The 22,947-nt window shown below is 34.7% G+C and overlaps 3 protein-coding genes across 12 annotated transcripts in view; 2 read left to right on the forward strand and 1 right to left on the reverse strand.

Moving 5' to 3' along the window:
* LOC110116074 (formyltetrahydrofolate deformylase 2, mitochondrial) overlaps positions 1–22,880 on the forward strand; it is a 24,035-nt gene extending 1,155 nt beyond the window's left edge. For 2 of the 6 annotated variants that reach the window (XM_028701121.1, XM_028701122.1), the window contains exons 2-8: positions 18,279–18,610; positions 19,271–19,421; positions 19,522–19,595; positions 19,664–19,823; positions 20,497–20,595; positions 20,916–21,002; positions 22,582–22,880. In XM_028701121.1, coding sequence (XP_028556954.1) covers positions 18,603–18,610; positions 19,271–19,421; positions 19,522–19,595; positions 19,664–19,823; positions 20,497–20,595; positions 20,916–21,002; positions 22,582–22,728 — 726 coding nt within the window. In that variant the 5' untranslated portion in view covers positions 18,279–18,602 and the 3' untranslated portion in view covers positions 22,729–22,880. The remainder of the gene's footprint in view (positions 1–18,278; positions 18,611–19,270; positions 19,422–19,521; positions 19,596–19,663; positions 19,824–20,496; positions 20,596–20,915; positions 21,003–22,581) is intronic. The other 4 variants (XM_028701117.1, XM_028701120.1, XM_028701118.1 and 1 more) reach the window with 3 other exon arrangements.
* LOC110116076 (carotenoid cleavage dioxygenase 7, chloroplastic) lies at positions 2,189–8,177 on the forward strand. Of its 2 annotated transcripts, none has more exons than XM_020849527.2 (7): positions 2,189–3,079; positions 6,014–6,142; positions 6,288–6,419; positions 6,696–6,965; positions 7,166–7,242; positions 7,341–7,661; positions 7,916–8,177. In XM_020849527.2, the coding sequence occupies exons 1-7, from the start codon at positions 2,350–2,352 to the stop codon at positions 8,057–8,059; spliced, it is 1,803 nt and encodes a 600-aa protein (XP_020705186.1). In that variant the 5' UTR covers positions 2,189–2,349; the 3' UTR covers positions 8,060–8,177. The 2 variants fall into 2 exon arrangements, with proteins under 2 accessions (XP_020705186.1, XP_020705187.1); XM_020849528.2 differs by having other exon boundaries at positions 7,930–8,081.
* On the reverse strand, positions 11,265–12,218 carry LOC110116079. 4 transcript variants are annotated; one of them, XM_020849532.2, is made up of 3 exons: positions 12,046–12,218; positions 11,698–11,867; positions 11,265–11,549 (listed from the first exon to the last, which is right to left on the reverse strand). In XM_020849532.2, the coding sequence occupies exons 1-2, from the start codon at positions 12,049–12,051 to the stop codon at positions 11,712–11,714; spliced, it is 162 nt and encodes a 53-aa protein (XP_020705191.1). In that variant the 5' UTR covers positions 12,052–12,218; the 3' UTR covers positions 11,265–11,549; positions 11,698–11,711. The 4 variants fall into 4 exon arrangements, with proteins under 4 accessions (XP_020705191.1, XP_020705192.1, XP_020705189.1 ...); XM_020849533.2 differs by having other exon boundaries at positions 11,680–11,867; XM_020849530.2 differs by having other exon boundaries at positions 11,716–11,867; positions 12,046–12,212.
* Positions 22,881–22,947: the final 67 nt, after the last annotated feature.

Consider the following 22,947-nt stretch of genomic DNA (forward strand, 5'->3'; position numbering starts at 1 on the left):
ATTATTTTCTTTCTCTAAATATTAAATTGATGTTCTTTTAGTTTTCACCGTATTGCATCAATTTTCTTTATCATTTTCTTAAAATAAAATTATGTGATTATTTAATTCATTGCCAAAAAGAATCAAAATTAGTTTAATTATTTTCTTTTAATAAAAATTATTAAAACTCAATTCACCTCTTTTTTTGAGGTGCCATAGTCATCCAACAATCCTAACTCATATTTTATTGGGATATTTTTATATATTTTTTTAATGTTATGATTGTTTCTTTATACTAACACTAATACAGTTCATAATATTATGTATCAGCTCTAATTTTAACATAAATTTAAGAGTTTTAAACTCATCCAAACTCATATTTAAGTGGCGCATTATTATTTAATTATCATTATCATTAAAGACTCATCTTTTTTTTAGTATTACATGATACAAAAGGTTTCTAATAGAGATTATATATTATATCCATTTAGCTATTACTATGGACTGAAGCTAACATGGCAAATCTGATAAAAAAAAAAAAATAGAAGAAAAACATTCCACACTTGAAGTATTTATTTGTGAAACTTAGCAAGGTTGGATTCTGATATTCCTAACTAAATTAGTAGCTGGACTTCAGAAATCTGGAATCTAGCTCTAAAATAGTAACTTGCAAGCAACCGCTTCATGTGGCCCAACGCCTTTTTTGGAATGAAGTTCTGCTATTCTCTTCCACGCCAAGTACCAAAGGATTTGTTTATAGGCTTCTCCTTTCCGTCTAGCTTATGGGAGATTATTATGGGACACCGGACGGGAGAACTGTCCGTTTTCGTGCTCAATACCGAGCGCTCGGTACCGAGCGCGGTATATTTTTGGAGGTGATGTGGTGCATTTTTATTGGTCTCCGGACAAATCCGGACCTGCACATAATAATTTTTTCCTATCTTATTCAGTGTGCGCCTCAATCTTCACATTTTTATGTTAATTAATACCAACTGTTGCACTAAACATTTATCTTCATTAATGGCTAATTATCTCATATTCATCACTATTTATATACTCTAAAGTTCAAAAAGTTGGCCGCCTCGCTCATTTTGCTTATGTTGTTGGTAAGTAGTTTCCATGTACTACAAATGCATTAAATTCTTGTTAATACTACTAAGATTTCGTTTGGAACAGTTTTCTTAATGCTTTCTAAAATAATTTTTTAATTAAAAATTTTCTTGAATTAAAAACATTTGCGCTAAAAAGTTGCTTTGGAAAGTAATTTAGAAAGCAATGAGAAAGTTGCAAAGCCCCACATGGGTTTGTGGTTGGGTATCCACGCTCTGCATGGGTGAGTTTGGCCCACCCATGCACATTCATACTGACTATAGGGATGTCGTACCCATCCATACCCACCCAACCTTTCACCCTTTTTTAATGCAGTCCATCCGGACTGATGGCCTTGAAGCTTGTTACCCTTTTTTGAAGCAGTATGCAGTTTTCAAGCAAGAGTGTTATCTTATGGTGTTGCATGCAAAGAGAATAGGAGATGTTGATGAAATCGTGGTGAAGTTAGAAGTGCTAGAAAACAACCAAATTTGTGTTAAAGTAATTTGTTCATATAATGTTAGTAAAAGTCAAGCTTAAATAGAGGAAACTCACTTATGGAGTTCAAATAAAATCTTTTTTAAGCAGCTTTTACAGTGTTCTAATTCCCAAGTCATGTTTAGCAAGATTTTGAAAATAAACCAGAAATTAAACATGAAGAAACAGAGATTCAAGATTCAAAGGTTAAATAGGGGTTGAGCCAAATCACGTAATAAGTAGTATAATAATTTAAATATGGCTTAAATTATGTAGCATGATGTGGATTATTCTGGCTGCCACCTCCAAAGAGGAGGCATTTTGCAGAGTAACTATTTCTCGATGGGTCTAGCTGCAACCATGCAGCCCCGTAAGTGCGGAACCGCATACTTATTTTCTCCCCACTTTAAAGAGTCACGTCGCTTGAGAGAGGAATCGAACGTGAATTGGGGGTTCCAATCACCCTCACCATCCTATCCATCTAAGCATGGTGGGGTTTTTTTGCTAAATCCAACTATAAGAATTTTGCTCCGTCAACTTCATTGAGCTCATGGCATCATGAGGAGCACAGAAGTGGTAATTCTCTTAGGTTGTCATTCAGAGACTTCATTAATGGTGACTGCTATTAGATGTTCTTATGATGTTGTGAAAGGTTTTAAGTGAGTTTATATGAAATAAATAAACATTATCGAAAGTTAAGGAATCCGCTTCGCCATGCCATGCAGTCACTAACTACTATATAACCAGGCGATGGCATAAGCAAACTGTGTGTGCTTAATCCAAATCGGTGGAGCATAATTGAAGATGCAAGCCCCCTTCTTCCAGCTTAGCCTTCTCTTCACATCGCGTCCATATCCGACGACATCAAAGCTCTTCTCTTCCGCAACCGCCGGCACACCTCGTGGTCGCTGCGTAGCCCGCCCCTCCACCACCACCCCAATTTCCCCCAGTCTTCCCGATTCTGCCATCACGGCCTTCGAAGATTACCAGCGCCTCTTCTCCTCCCAACCCACCGAGTCCGTCGATCCCCTCCCCCTTGTCGTCACTGAAGGCAGCCTCCCTGCCGACTTCCCCCTCGGAACATACTACCTCAATGGCCCTGGCATGATTTCTGATGACCATGGATCCATCGTCAACCCCCTCGACGGCCATGGATACCTCCGCGCCTTTCGCTTCATTGGCGGAGGCGTGGTGATGTATTCGGCGAGGTATGTGGAGACAGAGGCGGCGAAGGAGGAGAGGGAGGCAAAAACAGGAGAGTGGCGGTTCCGACAACCGGGGCTCTTTTCCCTGCTGAAATCACATATGAGAGCGCCGGGTTTGAAATTGTTAAAGAACGTGGCAAATACTACTGTGTTGAGGTGGGGCGGGCGGTTGTTCTGTCTTTGGGAGGGAGGGCATCCCTATGAATTAGAGCCGACGTCATTGGCAACCATTGGCCCGACGGACATTATCAAGACGGTGGATGGACGGCAAAGTGGAGGTGGCGAAGTACTGAAACTCGCCGCCGGAATCACTAAGCCTTTGCTTTGTGGTAAGTATTAATTGTTGAAGTGTGAATGGAACACTAATGTCCACACAGTATTGCAGTTAGTCTGTTTCGAGTAGTTTTTTTATAGTTTTATTTTAAAATTTTATATTGCAGGCCGAGCTTTGGCTCGATAGCTTAAAGAAAAGAATGAGTATTGACGTACATAGCGTTATATATAAAATCAAAAAATCATCTTCCTTTTTGTTTTTCTTATTACTTGTAATCACCTTTTTATCTTCAATATAAGGGCTAAGCTTAAATTTTTCCCCCCCAAAAAAAAAACCTTCTTTATCGACGAATCTTGAAGTATAGTTGAATTAGAAAATTAAAAAAAAAAATTTTTTGAGATCATCCAAACTTTGATTTTAGTAAACTTATAGTCAAACTAAATATCTTGAAAAGATGAAACCAATGACACCAAATTCAATCCAATCCAAATCCAATTGAGCCTTAATCAAGGACCATAAGTGCATTTGAAAGGGTCAAACTACAAATTTGACTATCAAATGATTTCCAAATATATCATGTTTATAGTTGAATCGAGGGGCTCGATAAGACGATCCAACAAGCCCAACATTATAAAATTTTGATATTATAAGACACTCAAATACTCAATAAATGATCAAAGGAAATAATATCGGTCATCCATTGGAAGCACTCCTAGCTTGCCCTTAATCATCTCCAAATTTACTGGTCACCTGCCAACTATAGTCACTTCAACTACGTACCATCTCTAGACTACGGTCTTCCCAACCGCCGTCTCCCAACAACGATCTTTCTGATCTCCATCGCCCGCCAACTATGGTCTTTTCGACTTATGTTGCCCGACTATTGTCCTTTGGACCACCATTCTACTACAATTCTTCCAACCACCGTTACCTGACTACGATCCTTTCGATCTACATCGCTCGCCGGCTATGGTCATGCCAACCAAGCGAACATATCAACACTAATTCTTCCAACTCTCATCATGTAATGCACTCTATATGATATATATTGGGTACATCGAGTCAAGACCTTCCGGCTAAGGAAGGACCTCATTTGTAATCAACTACAAATACTAATGAATTCATTTAAACCGTGTTAGGCCCCGTGATTTTTTCTATTTTAAGGATTTTTCACGTAAAAATCTTGATGTATCTTTTAAACTCTATACATCTATCGTTCATCTATTTGTGCATTAATTAGATCTTAGTACACAACTAATATGTTAAATTTAATATTTTTCACCCGTTGTGAATATTCGCAAGCAATCCAGTCACAGATTTTAGGTGGCCCAACTCCTATTTTTGGAAAGAAGTTCTGCCATTCTCTTGCACGCCAAGTATCAGAATTTATTTATTGGCTTCTCCTTTTTACGTCTTTTTCAGTGTGCCTCTCATGCTTCGCATTTTCGGCTAATAATTATTTCACATTTGTCGTGATATTTTTATGTAAATATAACGCTATTTATGTACTCCTAAGTTCAAAATGTTGGCCGTCTAACTCAATTTTGATTATGTTGCGGAAAAGTAGCTCTCATGTGCAACAAGCATTAAGTCCTTGTTAATTTTACTACCATGATTATATTTCTTATTGAAGAAACATGAGAGTATGTATATTGATGTCTGATATTTAGGTTTCATTTGGGACATTTTTTTTATTGCTTCTTAAAGTAGCATTTTAGTATAAAAATTAAAATCTTTATGCAAAAAACTGCTTTAAAAAATAATAAAAAAAGCCGTCTCAAATAAAGCCTTAGTCTTTGCTTGGGACGACTTTCTTACTATATTATTGTTGCGGTCTAGAATATACGCGGCGATAGAGTTAGAATTTTTTGTCTCAGCATTATACAAATATCAAGCATACAAAAATAAGAGAAATAAAACACCAGGTTTTTTACGTGGAAACCCTGGAAAGGGAAAAACTACTGGGCCACACCCAGTTGAAAAAATTCCACTAGTGTTTGCTTGAGGTATAAGAGGCTGACTCGTACTTAAAATTTAGGACAATCAGATTATAATAATCCACTCCCGGATTGAAATTCAGTTACAAACAAGAATTTGAGATTCGACGATGTTGAGTATTCGAGCTAAATCACAGAGTCATTTGGAGATCGGACAAAATTCCGACATCACTTGGAGATCGGGCGAAATTTCGACGTCACTTGAAAGTTGGGCGGAACTCCGGTGTCACTTGAAAGTTGGGCGGAACTCCGACGTCACTTGAAAGTTGGGCGGAACTCTGATGTCACTTCAAAGTCAGGCGGAACTCCGGAGTCACTTGAAAGTCGGGCGGAACTCCGACATCACTTGAAAGTCGGGTGGAACGCAGGCGTCACTTGAAAGTCGGGCAGAACTCTGGCGGTGGTTGAGGAGGAGCTTCTTCCATCATTCTCTTCTCTTCTTCTTACTTAGGTCCCCTCTTAAGAGAAATGATGAGCTATTTATATTTTTCTATGAGTGACATGACCCGTAAATAGGAGAAAAATCAAGAGCAAATGGGGAGTGGTTTGGATAGACGTCCGATATTGAATCCTTTGATCGTGGACCGCTCGTCAGACATTTGAAGGTCTTAATGATAGGGCTCATTGCATTTGTCTCGTCGAGCCGCTCGATTCAACTATAAGCATGTCATGTTTGGAAACCGTTCGCTAATCCAAATCGTGGTTTGAACCTTCCAACAGCGTTTCGTGTCTTTGATTCGGACCCATTTGTGCTCGGATTAAGTTGAATTTGGTGTTGTTTGGTTCGTATTTTCGAGACGCTAAGTTCAACTATAAGTTTGTTGAATTTGGAGTTCATATGGTCCTAGATTTAATTTTTGAAGCTACCAATCTGATTTTGCCTTGACATTCATGCCTGATCAAGATAAAGTTTTGATGATATATCAATCTTAAAGCAGCTTTTCAGTTCAACTTCTGAAATACATTTTTTTATGAGATTTTTCTGAGTGCAGGATTGTTAGGAATACCTCCAAAGAGAACCCTATCACATTATAAAATTGATGCTCAAAGGAACAGACTTCTTATGCTTTCCTGTAACGTTGAAGACATGTTTCTACCTCAAACTAACTTCACTTTTTATGGTACATCTCCTGCATACAAGTTGAAGCTTGCATATTTATTTCCCCCACTTCTATATATAGCTTCATCTTTCTACATATTATTTAATTGTTAATCTATTTTAGTGATAACAACAAATTTAATTGTTTGTTTGTTTTGTGGTTGTAGAATTTGACAAATATTTTGAGTTGATGCAAAAGAAGGAATTTGTCATTTCAGACCAACTACTGATTCATGATTGGGCATTCACTGATTCATATTACATCATCATGGGCAATCGTACTAAGCTCAATGTATCAGGTTTAAATCTTCGTGATCAAAAATTATTCTGTGCGGATGCCGAACATAGTCCGGAGACCAACCAGAATGCACCACATCGCCTCTTCGCTCGGTACCGCAGCTCGGTACTGTTCGGTACCACTGACGTGGCTGCACCTAATTCGCCTCCGGACATAGAGCTGCGTCTAATATCCGCACAGAACAATTTCTCCATTCCTTGAGCCTTTCTATGATGAATCTAGTTAGATGACATCAAACTAATATTTGAAATTAAAAGTATACTTGTTTGGAACATAGGGATATTTCCTGCCATGTCTGGCTTAGCCCCAATGATATCGACTATTTCTTTGAATACCAATCAACCCACAACCCCAATCTATCTCCTTCCAAGATTCTACAATGACACAATTCAGAGGGATTGGAGAATTCCAGTTGAAGCTCCTTCTCAACTATGGACATCACATGTTGGCAATGCTTATGAGGAAAAGGATGGCAATGGCAAAACTAAGATTGAAATCCAAGCTTCTGTTTGCTCATATCAGTGGTTCAACTACGAGAAAATGTTTGGTAACCAAATAACTAAGGCTTCGTTTGGGGCGGTTTTTTTATTGATTTTTAAAAAGAAATTTTCATTTTTTTTAATAAAACTCCATTTTAAGAAGCAACAAAAAAGTCATCTCAAACGAAGCCTAAGATTTTCATTTAAAATGAGCACTAGTCATATGAAATCAAGGAGGGTTTTTATGTGAAATCTTTGTACTTTGTAGGATATGATTGGCCAAGTTCAAGGTTGGACCCCTCCTTTATGAATGCAGACAAGCAAGCACTGCCCCATCTAGTTAAGGTAAATGAAACCTTTATAATTCTACTTCTACTTAGACATTTAAGTGGCTCATAATTAATAACAAATTATTGATCATGAGTGCTTAACTATTTTCATAGATATTAATAGAATTAGATGCTGGAGGATCAGATCTCTTCTGCTCCATTGCTGATTCTTCAATTCACTGGAAAAAACCAGCTGATTTTCCAGTCATCAATCCCTCCATGTCTGGAAAAAGTAATCGGTTCATGTATGCTAATTCAACTTCTGGTTCCAACAAGTTCCTACCACATTTTCCTTTTGATACAATTGTCAAGTTTGATAGTTACAATGATATAGTGAAGACATGGTGTACTGAGAATCGAATGTTCATAGGAGAGCCCATGTTCATTTCCAAAGGGACCAAACATGAGGAAGATGGCTACATTATTGTTATAGAGGTAAAATTATTTTTTGTCATTTCAACGGAAAATTATTAGGTCCAGACACCTGGCAGAGAGATACATCCGGATTTCTCTCTGTCTACAGTAAAAGCACAATTAAAGAGCAGCTACTACAGTAACTGTGCTTTACTATAGATAGAGAGAAATCCAGATGTATTTCTCTATCAGGTGACCGGACCTAAGAATTCGCCCATTTCCACACACCTTCTATGAATATTTTTTGCTCATATTTGTTACCTTTTATGGAGCAGTATGCAATTTTCAGGCAGAAGTGTTATCTTGTGGTGCTGGATGCAAAGAGAATAGGAGATGAAGATGCTATAGTGGTGAAGCTAGAAGTGCCAGAACATCTAAGTTTCCCATTTGGATTTCATGGATTTTGGGATAAAAAATGAGAGGTTTAGAATCATTTGGCATATGTAATTAGCATATATATATTTATCTTATTGGATTGTTTTTCTTCTTTTGTTTCATATGCATAAATGCACTGAGAATTAAGAAAAACAACCAATTTTGTTAAAGTTGTTTGTTCATATAATCAGGGGGCGAATCTAAAATGGGGGCCTTGGCCCCAGCTGACTCTTCGGAGATTATAAATCTCACATATCTACATCACATTGCTAGCGTCGCTTCCCCACCTCATTCAAACTAATGTAATGAATGGGAAAATTCTCATGACTATCGAGTTATACATATTATTATCCATCGAGATGAGTAGACGAAAGCTGTTATTTTTTTTATGGATAATCATATGTATAATTTCATCTACTCTTCATCGGCCTGCTTGCATAGTGTAAAAGCCTATGACCATTTTATCCTCTAGGATAGTGTCATCATACCATTTGCCTTCTAACTTTGCGAACAACATTCTTTCGAAGACCCACATAAGCTTCTTGTTTTGTCTTTAAAAAATATCTTTTAGCTATTTATCTAGAAAAACATAATAAATTAATTTTAAAAACACTCATAATAATAAGTTTTTAGGTGATGAACAAAGCAATCTTTTTTGGACTGAATTTCCCCCATTGTGCTTTTTACTGCCAACGGAAACCAAAATGCCATCAATGTAAACAACCACAACGGATAAATGCCCAGATAAGCCATTCATCTAATTTTGCAATAGTTGTGGTGCAATTTTTTAATTTAAATGGCACAACAATCCACTCAGAATGTCCTTGACTGCTGAATGTTGCTAATCTAACAAATTTTTGATCCATCATCTTCGCTAAGAATTTGTTTGGGATAAATTTTTTCCGATTTCTTAAAGCAACTTTTACATACAAAAATGTTAATTTTTATACTAAAAAATTATTTTAAAAAGTACAAAATCGTCTCAAACGAAGCATAAAAAAAAAGGCAGCATGTACTATGATTGCTAGAAACAGGCCGAATGAGTTGTATGAAACTCAAGCAATTCAAGTATTTGTTTAGCAAACTCTTCTTTGTCAATTTGATTGATCATGATAGAGTTAAGGCTTCGTTTAGGACAACTTCCTTACTGTTTTTTAAAGCAGTTTTTAATAAAAAATTATTTAAACTAAAAGTTTTTATACTAAAAAATTATCTTAAAAAGCAATAAGAAAATTGTCCCAAATAAAGTCCTACTTTAATGCCTTTGAGTTTTGTAAACATCGGAAGCTATAATTTGCAACACCATGATGTTTTATTAAAAATACTAAAGAGGATATCCACTGAAACAAAGACCTAGTAATTTTAGAATAGAATCCTTACAATATTTTTGCAGTGGAATGTATGTGCAAGGTTGTTCTTTTAAGGAAATTTTTAGATTACATGGATTACCTATTTTCTAACTTTTCAAGGATTACATTTTTTCTGATAGTGATGTCTGTTTTCTTGACAATATTTGGCGAATTTTAAAGAAGATGATTGTTAACCCTTCGAAATCTGTATCTTCCTTCCATCTACAGATTAATGGATAAACAAAAGCGGTCAATGGATGCTTAGTTAGGCTTCGTTTGGGACGGCTTTTTTTTTGTTTATTAAAACAGCTTTTTAATGCAAAAAAAATAATTTTTATACTAGAAAGCTGTTTTAAGAAGCAGTGAGAAAGCCGTTTCAAACGAAATTTTAATCAACCAAAATGCTTGATTGTCAATTGTTTAGCCAAATGGGACCTAATGCTTACAATTGCAGAGTATGCCTACAGTAATTTTGTGCACCCCGCAACTAAGAAACTTCCTTTTGAAGCTGTTTATAACATACATCCTAAAAAGTTCTTGGATTTATATCATTACACAAGCATACATATTCTCAATCCAAAGCATATTTTTTTTTAACATAAGCATACACTTCATTCCAATATAAAGTTGCAAATTTCCAAGGAAAATGAGAAATATAGAATCATGCATGATGTTCATAAAAGAAAGCAAGATTCTAGTTCCATATCAACCAAACGCTTTCCTTGAAGTTGTTTATGCACTTATTTGATTGATTAGCCTTGAGAATTTTATTGTATTCATTTGGTTAAGGAACCCTAAAGCTTGTTGCACCTTAAGGTAATCTTTCTATAGGTAGAGGCTTCTACTTCAATGAATTACCTACACTTCCATATGACATTACTATACCACCTGATAACGTGGACAAAATTACAAATGAAATTACTAGATATGCTTTAGGAGTCCACAATATCTAATTTTGGAAGAACTAATCTTTTTTTGAATATTTTTTTAGCCCATACATGGCAAGTTGATGAGCATGATACCAAATTTACTTGATGAGAACCGCGCTTATAACTCTCTAGAGGCAAGTTGTTTTGGCCTTCAGTGAAATGATGCAACACATGAGCACCAATCGAGAATTAGTGCGAAAAGCAGGTTTAGGGTTTAGGATTTAGGGCCAAGCTACTTCATGGAATTCAAGTGTATTTCTTTAATTATATTGATTTTCATTTACACTATGACAACTTATCCTACGCAAAAAACTTTTATGTTTAAATTTGAGTTAGTTGTAAAAATTTGATTTAATTTGAATATCATTAGGTTTTACTTCCATATTAAAGGATTTCCCATAATCTTATTCATTTTGTCCTTCAAATCCGAATACAGACATTAAAAGGATACAAAAATACTATATTTTCCCTATTAGGGATAGTAAACCAAGATGATGACAAATTAAGAACATCTGTGTTCTTAAAAGACCACGAACAACATTAGTTTTTTTTTTTTTATAGGATGGTTAGATCAATTAAGTCAGACTCACACACATATCGCATACACAAAACTCGAACCCAAGAACTCTTAGTTTTCGTTTGGGACGGCTTTCTTACTGCTTCTTAAAGCAGCTTTTTAGTGCAAAAATTTTAATTTTTTAACTAGAAAGCAGCTTTATGAAGTAGTAAGAAAGTCATCCCAAATACAGCCTTAGTTAATAGGCTTAACTACCAACCAACAGACTATGAAGAGCTGTGTGACCAACATAATTTGGATATGCAAATATTGTTTCAGATGACTAATAGCTAATGAGATATCTATGTTCAAACGAGTCCTCTCCCTTCTGCAAGTTTCCAACAAGCATATTTCACTGATGGCAGATTTCTTCGTATTTATTTATCAACTGAATTGGAAGAATAAGAAGAGGGGAAAAACCTCAATGAAAACTCATCAAATAAATTTCCACTAATAAGCCAATTTCAATGAATGAAACATGCACCAGCAAAACTTTAGTAGAGCTAAATATTTATGAAAGCATTTCTTCCTCTAACAAATAAGAACAAATCATCCAAAAATCATTCCCTGACATCATACCAGCCACAAATTAGAAGCTTCTTGGCTTCCACATCCTTGAAGAGCGACCTCTACACAGACCAGAAGAACGGTTAATGAAGAAGAAGGTAAGTACCGAGGCCTATTCAACCTTCAGATACTCCTGCAAAGCAAAAATCGAAAAGAAAATTTAACAATTGATCTGTGGACTCAGAGTCCCCAAATCGATAAAATTGAGATCTCATCTAAGACGATGAGATCATGAGATCTGCAAAAGAATCTAGGGAACTAACATGGGTAAGAAACCAGACCAAGAAAAGCACACCTACGTATGCTTGGAGAGAGAAGAAGATGACGAAGGAGCTCGCTTATTGCGGAACATCATGTAACCGAGAGGCAGTACAACGCCCACCATCATGATCGCCGCACCGATGAAGTACCTCAGCGGGCTCGGCGGCTCCAACTCCAAAAGTCTCCTCAGCTGCGAAAAAGAACAACAACCTAAGCAAATAGATCGACCTGGCTAAAACCCTAAAAAGCTATATCCCTCGCCCTGCTCGTTTTGTCACAGATTATTGCAAAGATCAATAGAGAATTTGACAAAATAGATAGCTTTATTGTGAGGAGGTCGGTAAGATCCAGAAAGAAAGAGTGGTTACCGGCATCCTTAGTTGCCGCTGGTAGTGGTGGAGGTGGCGGAGGCGGCGGAGAAGAAAGAAACCCCCTTTAGTGGGTTACAGTAGATCGGAGAAAGGGGTCGATGGTCTCGCGAAGAAAGTAAGCCCGAATTTTGGGGGTTAAAGATAAAAAAAATTGGAAACCTTCCGATCAATATTTGAAGGTGTGCGGCATGCTAATGATAAAATTAGGCCATTAAAAATATTATTGTAATTACAATCTAATTAGGACATATAAAAAAAATTGGAAACCTTCCGATCAATATTTGAAGGTGTGCGGCATGCTAATGATAAAATTAGGCCATTAAAAATATTATTGTAATTACAATCTAATTAGGACATTAATTAAGGATAAATTTGGGCGTCATTATATAAATTTAAAAAAATGAGAGCCTAATTACTTGTGAAGGTTTGATGAACATAAAAGAGGGATGATTATGATTTATGTGAAGTATTATGATTTCCATGAAATAGGATATAAAAATTAATGGAAAAAAGCAAAGAAATTTAGTTAATAAATAATATTGATTTTAATAGAAGATAAAGAATAAGTGTTTGAGAGAAAAGTAGATGTTAGAAAAATAGATTTTTACTAAAAAATTTGATTGGTATTTTCGTTCATCTTTTTTTTTTCTAACAAAAAAGAAAATTTCATTTTGAATAGTAAAAGCATAAGAACCCACATGGCCAATAAATGGCCACAGAGAGAAGAGATAATAATCAGATATATTTACAATAAAAGACAAGGTCACCCGATCTGAATGCAAATAAGTGAGGACAGACAGCCACTAATCTTATATGGTATATGTTTTATGTTGCATTTATTTTGTCAGGCTGGCCATCCAAAAAGGCATAAAAAAAGGTAAACAGACGAAAGTCCAAAGTAACCATCCTCAAAAAAATTCAAAATCTACCAAATATGTAGAAGGAATCCCGTCATCCACCTAGGTTTCAACCAGTCATGCCGTCCAATCTGGTCTGTAAAACAAACCTGCATTCATCATTGTCCATACTCGATTCCTAATATTGCAGCCGAAAAAACTAATAACAAAGTAACCAACATAGCCAAACCAACTTCCAAAGGAAGAATCATTTCTTCGTCATTATTATTTGTACAAAGAAAGAATAAATAGTTTGAAAGATATTATTACTCAAGTTGAGTCTCGAATGAAAGACGATGTTAAGGAATTGTAAGGGGAAGAGTTTGCTATGTAATTATGGAAAAAAGAGAATATGGACTCTTCACGGTTTTGTAATTTGCCACAATGAGCAATCAATATAATGTTTGATTTGCCTAATCTATTTATCGTCAATGTTTTTTCTCCGTCATGTTTTCTCCATCATTCCCTTTTAACTCTCCTCCATTATATATGTCATCACTCCAAAGTTCATTACATTATCTCATCTATAGTAAAAGACCATCATCATTTCACCTGTCCCCGGGGTATGAAAAATTAATATTGGGTTGAAGGCTAAACCGTAACAATGGATTGATTTTTTATGTTTTCAAACTTTAGATCTAGAAATATAAAGATTTGTGCACATTATCAGGAATGTATGGTATGTTTAATAGCATATGAATTGATATGAACATACTATGGTTTGAACCAAGGGCAGTGCTAATAGTACATGCATATGTTTTTTTTTTTTTTTTTTCATATAGAAATTATCAACACGACATGGATAGAAATCCTCTACAGAGAGGATTGGTAAATATCGGGGATTGAAATTAGAAGTAAGAACTAATTGATTTACTTCGAAGATGCTATGCATCTTCTACTAAACTTGCCTCATTCCATTAGTTTATCGATCTTTAGGTGATGCATCAACATTAATTAAGGTTTTTGAAGAATGAGGAGATTGGATCAAGATTAGCCAAACTAGATAGAATGTTCAATTCTTTTTATTGAAAGCTAGGAGACCCGTATGTAATTCTTTTATCTGCAAATATATTTTATAGTTAAATCATGCATTATTATTCTTATATTATATGAAAGAGAATCGAAAGAAAACATACAAGATGACCAAATATGCACTAATAAAACTGAGCAAAAGAATGAAAATATAGAGAAATATTTCTCTCAACAATCTCATTGATATTATACAAAATGACAAAGATTGATAAGAAGAAATTAATATAAAACATAATGTGGCATACGCTTCAATGAAACACTGCCAATTCATTCAACTGAGCTACTTAATGATGATGATCGTGATTTCCACTTAAATGAAATTTTCTTGCAAAGTAACTATCAAAATACACTTGTACATTAGTTGTAAGAACTAAAGACCTCCAATGAGCTCAACTATGGCTCATTGTACATATGATTAAAGATAAGCTCATTGCCTATCAACCTAATTAATTAAAGATAAGCATATTGAACATGAAGAGAGACTATCACATTCATTTTTTTTTCTACGAGAATGCTTCGTGGTATTGTGAACAAGCTATCACCTATGTGAGAGCATCCTTTCAAAAACTATTATCTTATCTAGTTATGATTCACAGAAAAAAATTAGTGTTATTTATTGATCTACATCAAGACTATAATGGTCATTTCAAACTTGTATTTATTTTTATTTATTTGTTTTTTAAAAGCGCAATCCCGAACGTGTGAATGGAATATTCTTAAATACAGGTTGTGGAGATAATTCGCTTATGGCAGTGACACAAAATGCCAATACTCTTCCATTTCTGATGTTTCTTTCTTTTTCAGTTTCTTAGTGACAATAGGCGATGACATACTGCCTAAATAGTAGACACATGTGATAAATAAGAGAATACTAAAGATTCGGATAATAGAGCTTCTCAATTCTGACACAAGATGCTTAATCGATCGAATAGAATGATGTTGTCATATCCGGGGAGAACAGGAGGCGATTCGAAAATTGCGGAGGTTGGTTCGATCAAGCTGCTGAATATTGAAAACAAGCTAAAATGCTTATTCCTGGGAATTATATTGAAGCACATAATTGATTAAAAAAATAAGGTGTTTTGAATAAGACCATTTTCTCTTTTATTTTATGGATCCAACAATCAAATTCAATAAATTGTTCCTATTAAAATTAAAACAATTTGATGACAACTTAGCATTTATATATTAAGTTTTATATATATAATTGCACAAATTTAATAATTTATTTTTTAACGGATAAATCATGAATGTTATTTGATGAATATATAAATTTTCAAAGACTTTGAAGTTAGGTTTTAACTCTCTCTTTTTTTAGCACTGTATTGATGAAGAATGGAAAAACGCAGAGCAGAAACCTAGGCAGATCCTAATGGCATTTTGGAGGAAAAACTTCTCTGGCTTCCTCCCTCGCCTGAGGACCATCCATTCTTCCATCAATTCGGAAGGCACCGCAGCCCATACTCAGCTCCTCGGCATCCACGTTCTCCACTGCCCGGTAGGCTTCCGCTTCACTCTCTTCCTTCTATCCAGTCGCGATCACCGCTTCTCTTCCATCATAAATCGAGATGAATTTGTTATCAGGACGTGGTAGGCATTGTCTCAAAGGTATCGGAATGTATCGCCTTTCGCGGTGCCAACATTCACAGCGTGGATGTGTTTGTCCCGGAGAACAAACAGGTCTTCTACTCAAGGAGGTTATTGTTTTCTACTCAAGGAGGTTATTGTTTTCTTGCTTCTGTCTCTTGCGCTTTTCATAGGTTTGGAAGATGTGTAGATGTGAATTGCTTAATTTTTCGTGGGTATTGGACCGTTGGGTTGGTAGATGTTAGGATATACAGTATTCAGGAAGACAATATTGGGATGCAGGTTGGCGAGCTAAAGATTATCAGTTCAGTGAAAAAAAATCTGTCTCTATTTCCATTACGATGTGGCTAATTTCTTAAACAATCATTTGGATTGATTGATGCCCCCAGTTAGTTTCTGTTCGTTATAGAACTCGCAAGAGTTATTCTGTTGGTGCATCCCTTGAAACTTTTGTTTATGATTTTTGCTTTCATAATGTAACTTCTGTAAGAGTATCATATCATGTGTTGTCTTTGGCCATGTCCTTGCCGAAGTTATAGATTTATTGATAGAAGATCAACAGAAAATGATATGCTGGTAGCAGCTAGCTTGAAGCAATTGGTCACTCTTTGTAAAATATTTTGTATAAATACAACAATGATGTTAATAAAGTTTATTAGAGCCGGAGGTGTTTTCAAATAAGATAAGTTTATCAGTGCAAACTGCAAAGGATAACCTTTTTTTAAAATTGTTGTAAGAAATTCTTGTTGAGGGGACTATTTATAGTTTCTAAATAGAATTTAGGGCTTTTAAATGGGATGGGTATAGATTCTGTTAGAATACAATGACAAAGCAGCACATATTACATGTTTGATCGAAGTTTTATGAAAGAGAAATATCTAAAGAGATTTACAAAGGTTCCATGATATTGTATGTATTTTGCACGTGAATAATAAGAATATGATAACATGGATGCCCGACTCTTGACAACATTGTCGTCTCCTCTCTTGATGCTTAATACAAGACATCGACGTCCGACTCTAGATATCCTAATATTAATCATTTTAAGCTTAAATTTTAGTTCAATGAATTATTATTTCTAAATTATTTTTAATATATACTTATTCAAATTTTATACATTATTTTTAAAATATAAAAGTTATAATGCCATGTCCAACCCCTTTATGTGTCCTATATTTTTAATAATTGATGTGTCCCATGTCTGTGTCCGTGTCTGTGTCGCCGTGTCCGTGTCTATGGATCATAACTTCTCGGTGGTGAGTATATGATGAACTGACTATAAAAATATATATTAAATGTAAGAAAATATAAGTGGACATGAATTGGAAGTAACAAATGATTAATAGATCATTTTGAGGTATAATGATATAATGATATCTAGTGTGGTGCTTTTGTAAACTTTGAAGTGATTTGACATGAAAAATTAATTGACATATATTCATGCATATTAGAATATATTATAGAAAACATAGCATATCTCATAGTAGTTTTTGATATAGTGATTATAGGTTAGTACTCGCCTCTTTTGGTTGTTCGTATTGCATATCCCATTCCTTTATTTTTTATGTCTTGATAGCTAGTAGTTACTTGCTGAGTTTGATTTATCAATCTCACTCATTATTATTTTCAGCTGGTCCTGCAGGCGCATTTGGTGGACCACCACCTCAAGAGCAGCAGTAGATTGTTTTTGCTATTTATTATTTTGTGGTAGATTATTATGTTTATGTTTTCTGAAGATTTTGTAGTTTCTTTCCTGCATTTTTTTGTTTTATTTATATTCCTGTTGGCTTCTATCAGGACTATTTTTGCTACTACTGCAGGCTTTGTGAGATTCATGTGCAGTTTTGCGGTGTTGTTTTTTTAAGCATGCGGCTTACTTCATGTGGCTGCTGATTCAAACATCTGAATAAATTTGTTTCTGCTGATGCTCGTAAATATTCAACTAAATTTTAAATAAATTGGAATGGAACTAGGCAAATTTTATACTAGCATGTATAAAACCCACATTAAAAAAAAAAAAGTATAAAACCCACATATAGATTGTCTGTAAAATTATTTTACATCTTTGATTGAATCTTATGAGTGCAAGTTAATGTATGATTCCTTTGAGTGCGTTACGAGTGCTACCAATTAATTTTAGAGAATTCATCTCTTTGTATCAGCCTATGGCCTGCAATTCTTACTTTTGATAAATTTCTTAAGGCACAGTTGGTTAAATGTATTTAGAATATATATATTTTAAGATTTTGGAGTAAAAAAAAAGGTAATATATCTTATTTTCTTGAAATGATTTGGTTAGATGTAAAACTTAGACAACAATGTTATTATTATTATTATTATTATTTTATTTTATTTTATTAGTTGTAAGCGAGTATATACGTGAAAACGTTGGAGTAGCTCCAGTGGCAAATGATCAAAGAGCCTTAGATGGTCTGGTCACATCAAAACGTTGGCCTTCCGATGATCTTCTGTTAGTAGTGTAGATGTATTAGATCCGGCCTATGTTAAGAAAGATAGAGGTAGACTTAAAAGGACTTGGTTAAAAAGTATAAATGATGATATTTTTTTAGTTGGATTTAAATGAGAAATTGACTCTTAAGAGAACACGAAGGAGAAAATTGATTCATGTAGTTGTCCCCACATATTGGGATAAGTGCTTATTATTCTTATTGTAGTAAAGCGTGTGCAATTAATCTCATGCATCCTACTTTGTAGAGTTGACAATATTGGTATGGAAGGGTGATGGTAACGAAGTCATGAGCGTATCAATGACATGAAGGACGAGACAAGGGGTGACGAGTTTTGTCATTGAGGTTAGGTGGCAATGATGACAAGTGAAGCAAGGTGCGATGGTGAAGCTAGGCATGAGATAAGGCACAACGGCAAATTGCAAGGGTTTCTGATGGCCAAAGCGAGGCAAGGCGTGATGCTATTTAGCAGCACAAGGCTAGGTGAGGTGCAACAGGATTTAGCAAAGACAAGATGCATAAGATTTGAAATTTGGCTAAATCAAGTGAGTTCAGAATGCAAGGACAATAAATGATAAGGTATTTGTAATACCTCAAAATTTTACTGTGCAATTCTTTTTATTTAAATCAGATATTAAAAGATTTTAAATGTATGAAAATAGATACAATACACCCCTAATACTCTAACCAACTGCTCCTTAATACAATTTTTTCTACTTTTTTCAACTTATTCCTGATTTCGTTTAAATTTGACATAACTAAGAATCAAGTTTTAGTTATGAAATTGCAATTCCTCATTGATTTTGTGGTTTGAATATCTCACTAATTTCCTTAGATTTATTCCATCATTATATTATCATATGGGTTATAGTTCTTAGAATGCATTTAAATAAAGCAATTTATTGGCTTATTCAGTGGATTATATGTGAATCCTAAGTTTTCTTCCATTACTCTAGTCATATTAGAAAATTCTAACACTAAGCCGTTCTATATCAACACCCCTTACTAAACACACTGGTTATGCCTTTCATCATTTTATGAATTCCTTTTATATGATACCAGGCAAATCTGCGCTAGTAGTTTTAATGAAATATTGGTCTATATTAAGTAATATTACGAAACTTCTTGCTGTAACTCTTAACTGTTTTAAGCCATGCTAAATTCTGAAGCAATCTTCATTTGTAAGTTTTTTTTTATGATTGAACAACTCTGATTTTTTATAGATATAAAACTTGGCAGTGAATTTGTATTTGATCCTGCAAGCTGGCCTCGGGATGTGATGGATAATGACTTTATGAACATAGGGAAACTCTTCCAGGCAGAAAGATCTGTTGTTCGGGTTCCTGATGCAGATCCAAAATTTAAGATTTCAATTCTTGCTTCAAAGCAGGTGCGACTGGGGTATTCTTCTTTAGTTCTTCTTATACCATGTTTGTTTTTTACAACTTTTATATGTTTTCCTTTATTAAATTTAATTAATGCTCATACAGGACCACTGTCTTGTGGATGTTCTGCATGGTTGGCAGGATGGTAGGCTTCCTGTGGATATAAACTGTGTAATAAGGTGGTTTTATAATTGAACTTCTTCCACTATAAAATATTTTTGCTCCTAATTTAAATATCTTTCCACAGCAATCATGATAGATCTCCAAATACCCATGTTGTACGCTTTCTTGAGAGGAATGGAATTCCATATTATTTCATGCCAACCAGTTCTGTAGATAAAAGAGAAAAGGAGATCTTGAATCTAGTTAAAGGTTCTGATTTTCTTGTCCTTGCTAGATATATGCAGGTGCACAACTCTAAACTTATAGATTCCCAAATATCTCATATTAGATAACCCGTCATCTTGCTCAATTTTTTGTGGTTCTTCTTTTAATCTGTTATTGCTCCAATGAAAAGTTAATCAGCTGGGGTGTGATTTCTTGAACATCTGTAGACATGCCTAATCCTTTGTTATTACTTTTTAGCTAATGTGAATTTTTTTTTTTTTTTTCATGGGAGATATTGTTCATGTTGGGTGAACTAATGAACCAAATAGCTCTTTAGTTAAATATGGAAGAAGTTTTGGTCTAGATATGATAATCAATTTTTCGTCAAGATGGGTCTCAAAATCATTGATTTTGCTTTGGTATGAGTGTAATACATGGAGAATCAATCAAATTTTTTATTACACATCTCAAAGTAAATCAGCTAGCTTTGAGACTTTCTTGATAAAAAACTTGGTTAAGATATCCCGAGCTAATTTGTATCCATTAAATAACATGTTAAATGTAACTGCATGCACTACCACACGAGTAATAATCCTCTTTGCTTGAAATTTAGTAGATATAATTTGATTAAGAATAAACTTAAATTTTAGGCGAGTTTCCAAAACTTTGGGATTCAGGTATATCCTTTTCATTATATTATAGATATGTGAATTCTTTTCAATTTATCTTTGATCAAGTACAAATATTAAACAGGTATTATCAGCTAATTTTTTGGAGGGCTATGGTAAAGATATAATTAACATACATCATGGGCTTCTTCCGTCATTTAAGGGTAGCAATCCTGCCAAGCAGGTGCTCATCTTATTTTCTACTCTTAGGCTTCATTTGGGACGGCTTTCTTATTGCTTCTTAAAGTTGCTTTCTAGTACAAGAATTAAAAAATGTGTGCTAAAAAACTGCTTTAAGAAGCAATAAATAAGCAGTCCCAAATGAAGCCTTATGCTTTGTTTGGGACGGCTTTCTTACTGCTTCTTAAAGCAGCTTTCTAGTACACAATTTTTAATTTTTTAATTAAAAAGTTGCTTTAAAAAGCAATAAGAAATCCGTCCCAAACAAAGCCTCATCACTGCACATATGTTATTTGGTGGTTCTGAGATTTATTTGATCACCAGGCATATGATGCTGGAGTGAAACTGATTGGTGCGACAACTCACTTTGTAACTCCAGAACTGGATGCAGGTCCTATTATTGAGCAGATGGTACTGTTTTTGTTTTATATCCAATATTTTCTCTTTTATTGCTGATTGTTGAGGGTATCTATATGCTTGGATGGATGAATTTGAAAGATTGCATTCACACATTTATAATTTGCCATTTCACAGAAAAAACACTACACATATTTAATCGCGAGTTGATCTTTACTTTAAGATCGCTGCTGCAATGGAACGGAGCCCCTGAAATGCATGTAACATTTATGGTTATTTCATTAGGGGGTGTTTTTGTGATTTTGTTATATTTTGCTATTATAGGTTTTTATTTATAGGAGCGGAGGTGTCGTCTTACATTTATATCTTAGAAATTAAGGTTGTAGTTCTCCACAATCAATAGTGAAATCTACAACGGCATGATATAGAAGAACCCATATAAAATTTTTATGTGATTTTTTTTCTCCGATCTTCATTTTTATTTTATGTTTTCTTTTCTCTCTGTATTTGCATAAATTTTCGTTATTTCCCTGTGCACGTATACATGTAAATGTAAAATTGCATATGTATGCTCACATACATGCACGTAAGTGTGCATGTGCTCAAACATAAGTTGGCATTGGTGCTCGCCGCTCTTCACATGAAAAAATTATTCTATGCGGACATAGAACGCCGTCCGGAGGCCAATTAGAGCGCGTCACGTCACTTTTTTGCTGTGTACAACGGTTGTGCACTCGTTGTGTACCGGGTGATGTGGCGTGCTCTGATTCACCTCTGAACGGTCCGGTGTTTGCACAGAATAATTTATCCTTCACATATTTTGAAAGATGGAGACGCTCCAGCACATGAGATCGCTCGCAATAAGTGACATATGAATGAACCCATAAACCAATTTTCAAATTATTGGGTGATATTAACATCAATGTAGAAAAAATAAATAAACAAATATGCTGATGACTATTAATTCCTGCATGCATGTAAATGATTCAGATGTCAATGTATGTCAAGTTATCAATACAGATACAGTAAATTAGCAAATTTGCAGATAAGTATGTATGTCTGCCTGCATGTACTAGCTATATATGATCCAGTTAGCCTCCGCTTCTTGTCACTAGTAATTTATGGTTTTCTTTTGGGAACCAATTTTGTATGATTACTGTATTTGTGCATGAAACCTGGAAAGGTCTATGTTTCTAGTCCATTGGCAAAATCCAGAAGCCTCAAATGTTCTTTGCGGTTAGTATGTTGATACTAACAGCAATGTAGGATTCTAAGATAATGATTTTAAGTAGTAATGTGAATTAAAGTGACTTGTCTGGTCAATTTACTTTGTTGGAAGTGAATTAAACTTGTTTTTCCTCTGCAATTGTATGTTGGTAGCCTACAAGTTAATTTTTGATAAAAATACTTGGAAGTTGGAACTTCGTTTAGCACACGGAGATTTCGTTTGGAAAAAATTTTTTTGTTACTTTTTAAAGTAGCTTTTTATTTTTTTTACTAAAAAGCTGCTTTGAAAAGTAATAAAAAAGTCATTGCAACGAAGCCTGAGTGAAATGAATGTATAATGAGAATTCATAAAGTCAATCCGAAATAAATATGATGTTGATTCATTATTTGCAACTGTATGAAACAGGTGGAGAGAGTTTCCCATAGAGATACGTTAGAGAGCTTTGTGGCAAAATCAGAAAACCTGGAGAAGCAATGTCTGCGGAAGGCAATCAAATCATACTGTGAACTCCGCGTGCTGCCGTATGAGGGGAAGAAGACTGTTGTCTTCTAGGGGAGGACTAACTTAGCCGTTACCATATGCCAACATTGCATATATTTCTATCTTCTTATGTGATCATAGATAAATAATCTTATTCTTTGTAAGCCCACTTAGGGTTTGAAGTTAAGAGTGGTTAAGCTAAGTTTAATCATATGCTTATTCTATCATTTAATTTTTTATGCTCCTTAAACAAGTAGATGAAATTCAAGTTTCTCTAGCAGGAGAAATTAT

The sequence above is a fragment of the Dendrobium catenatum genome, unplaced genomic scaffold, assembly GCF_001605985.2.
Source record: "Dendrobium catenatum unplaced genomic scaffold, ASM160598v2 fragScaff_scaffold_1639, whole genome shotgun sequence".
In the NCBI taxonomy this organism is placed as follows: Eukaryota; Viridiplantae; Streptophyta; class Magnoliopsida; order Asparagales; family Orchidaceae; genus Dendrobium; species Dendrobium catenatum.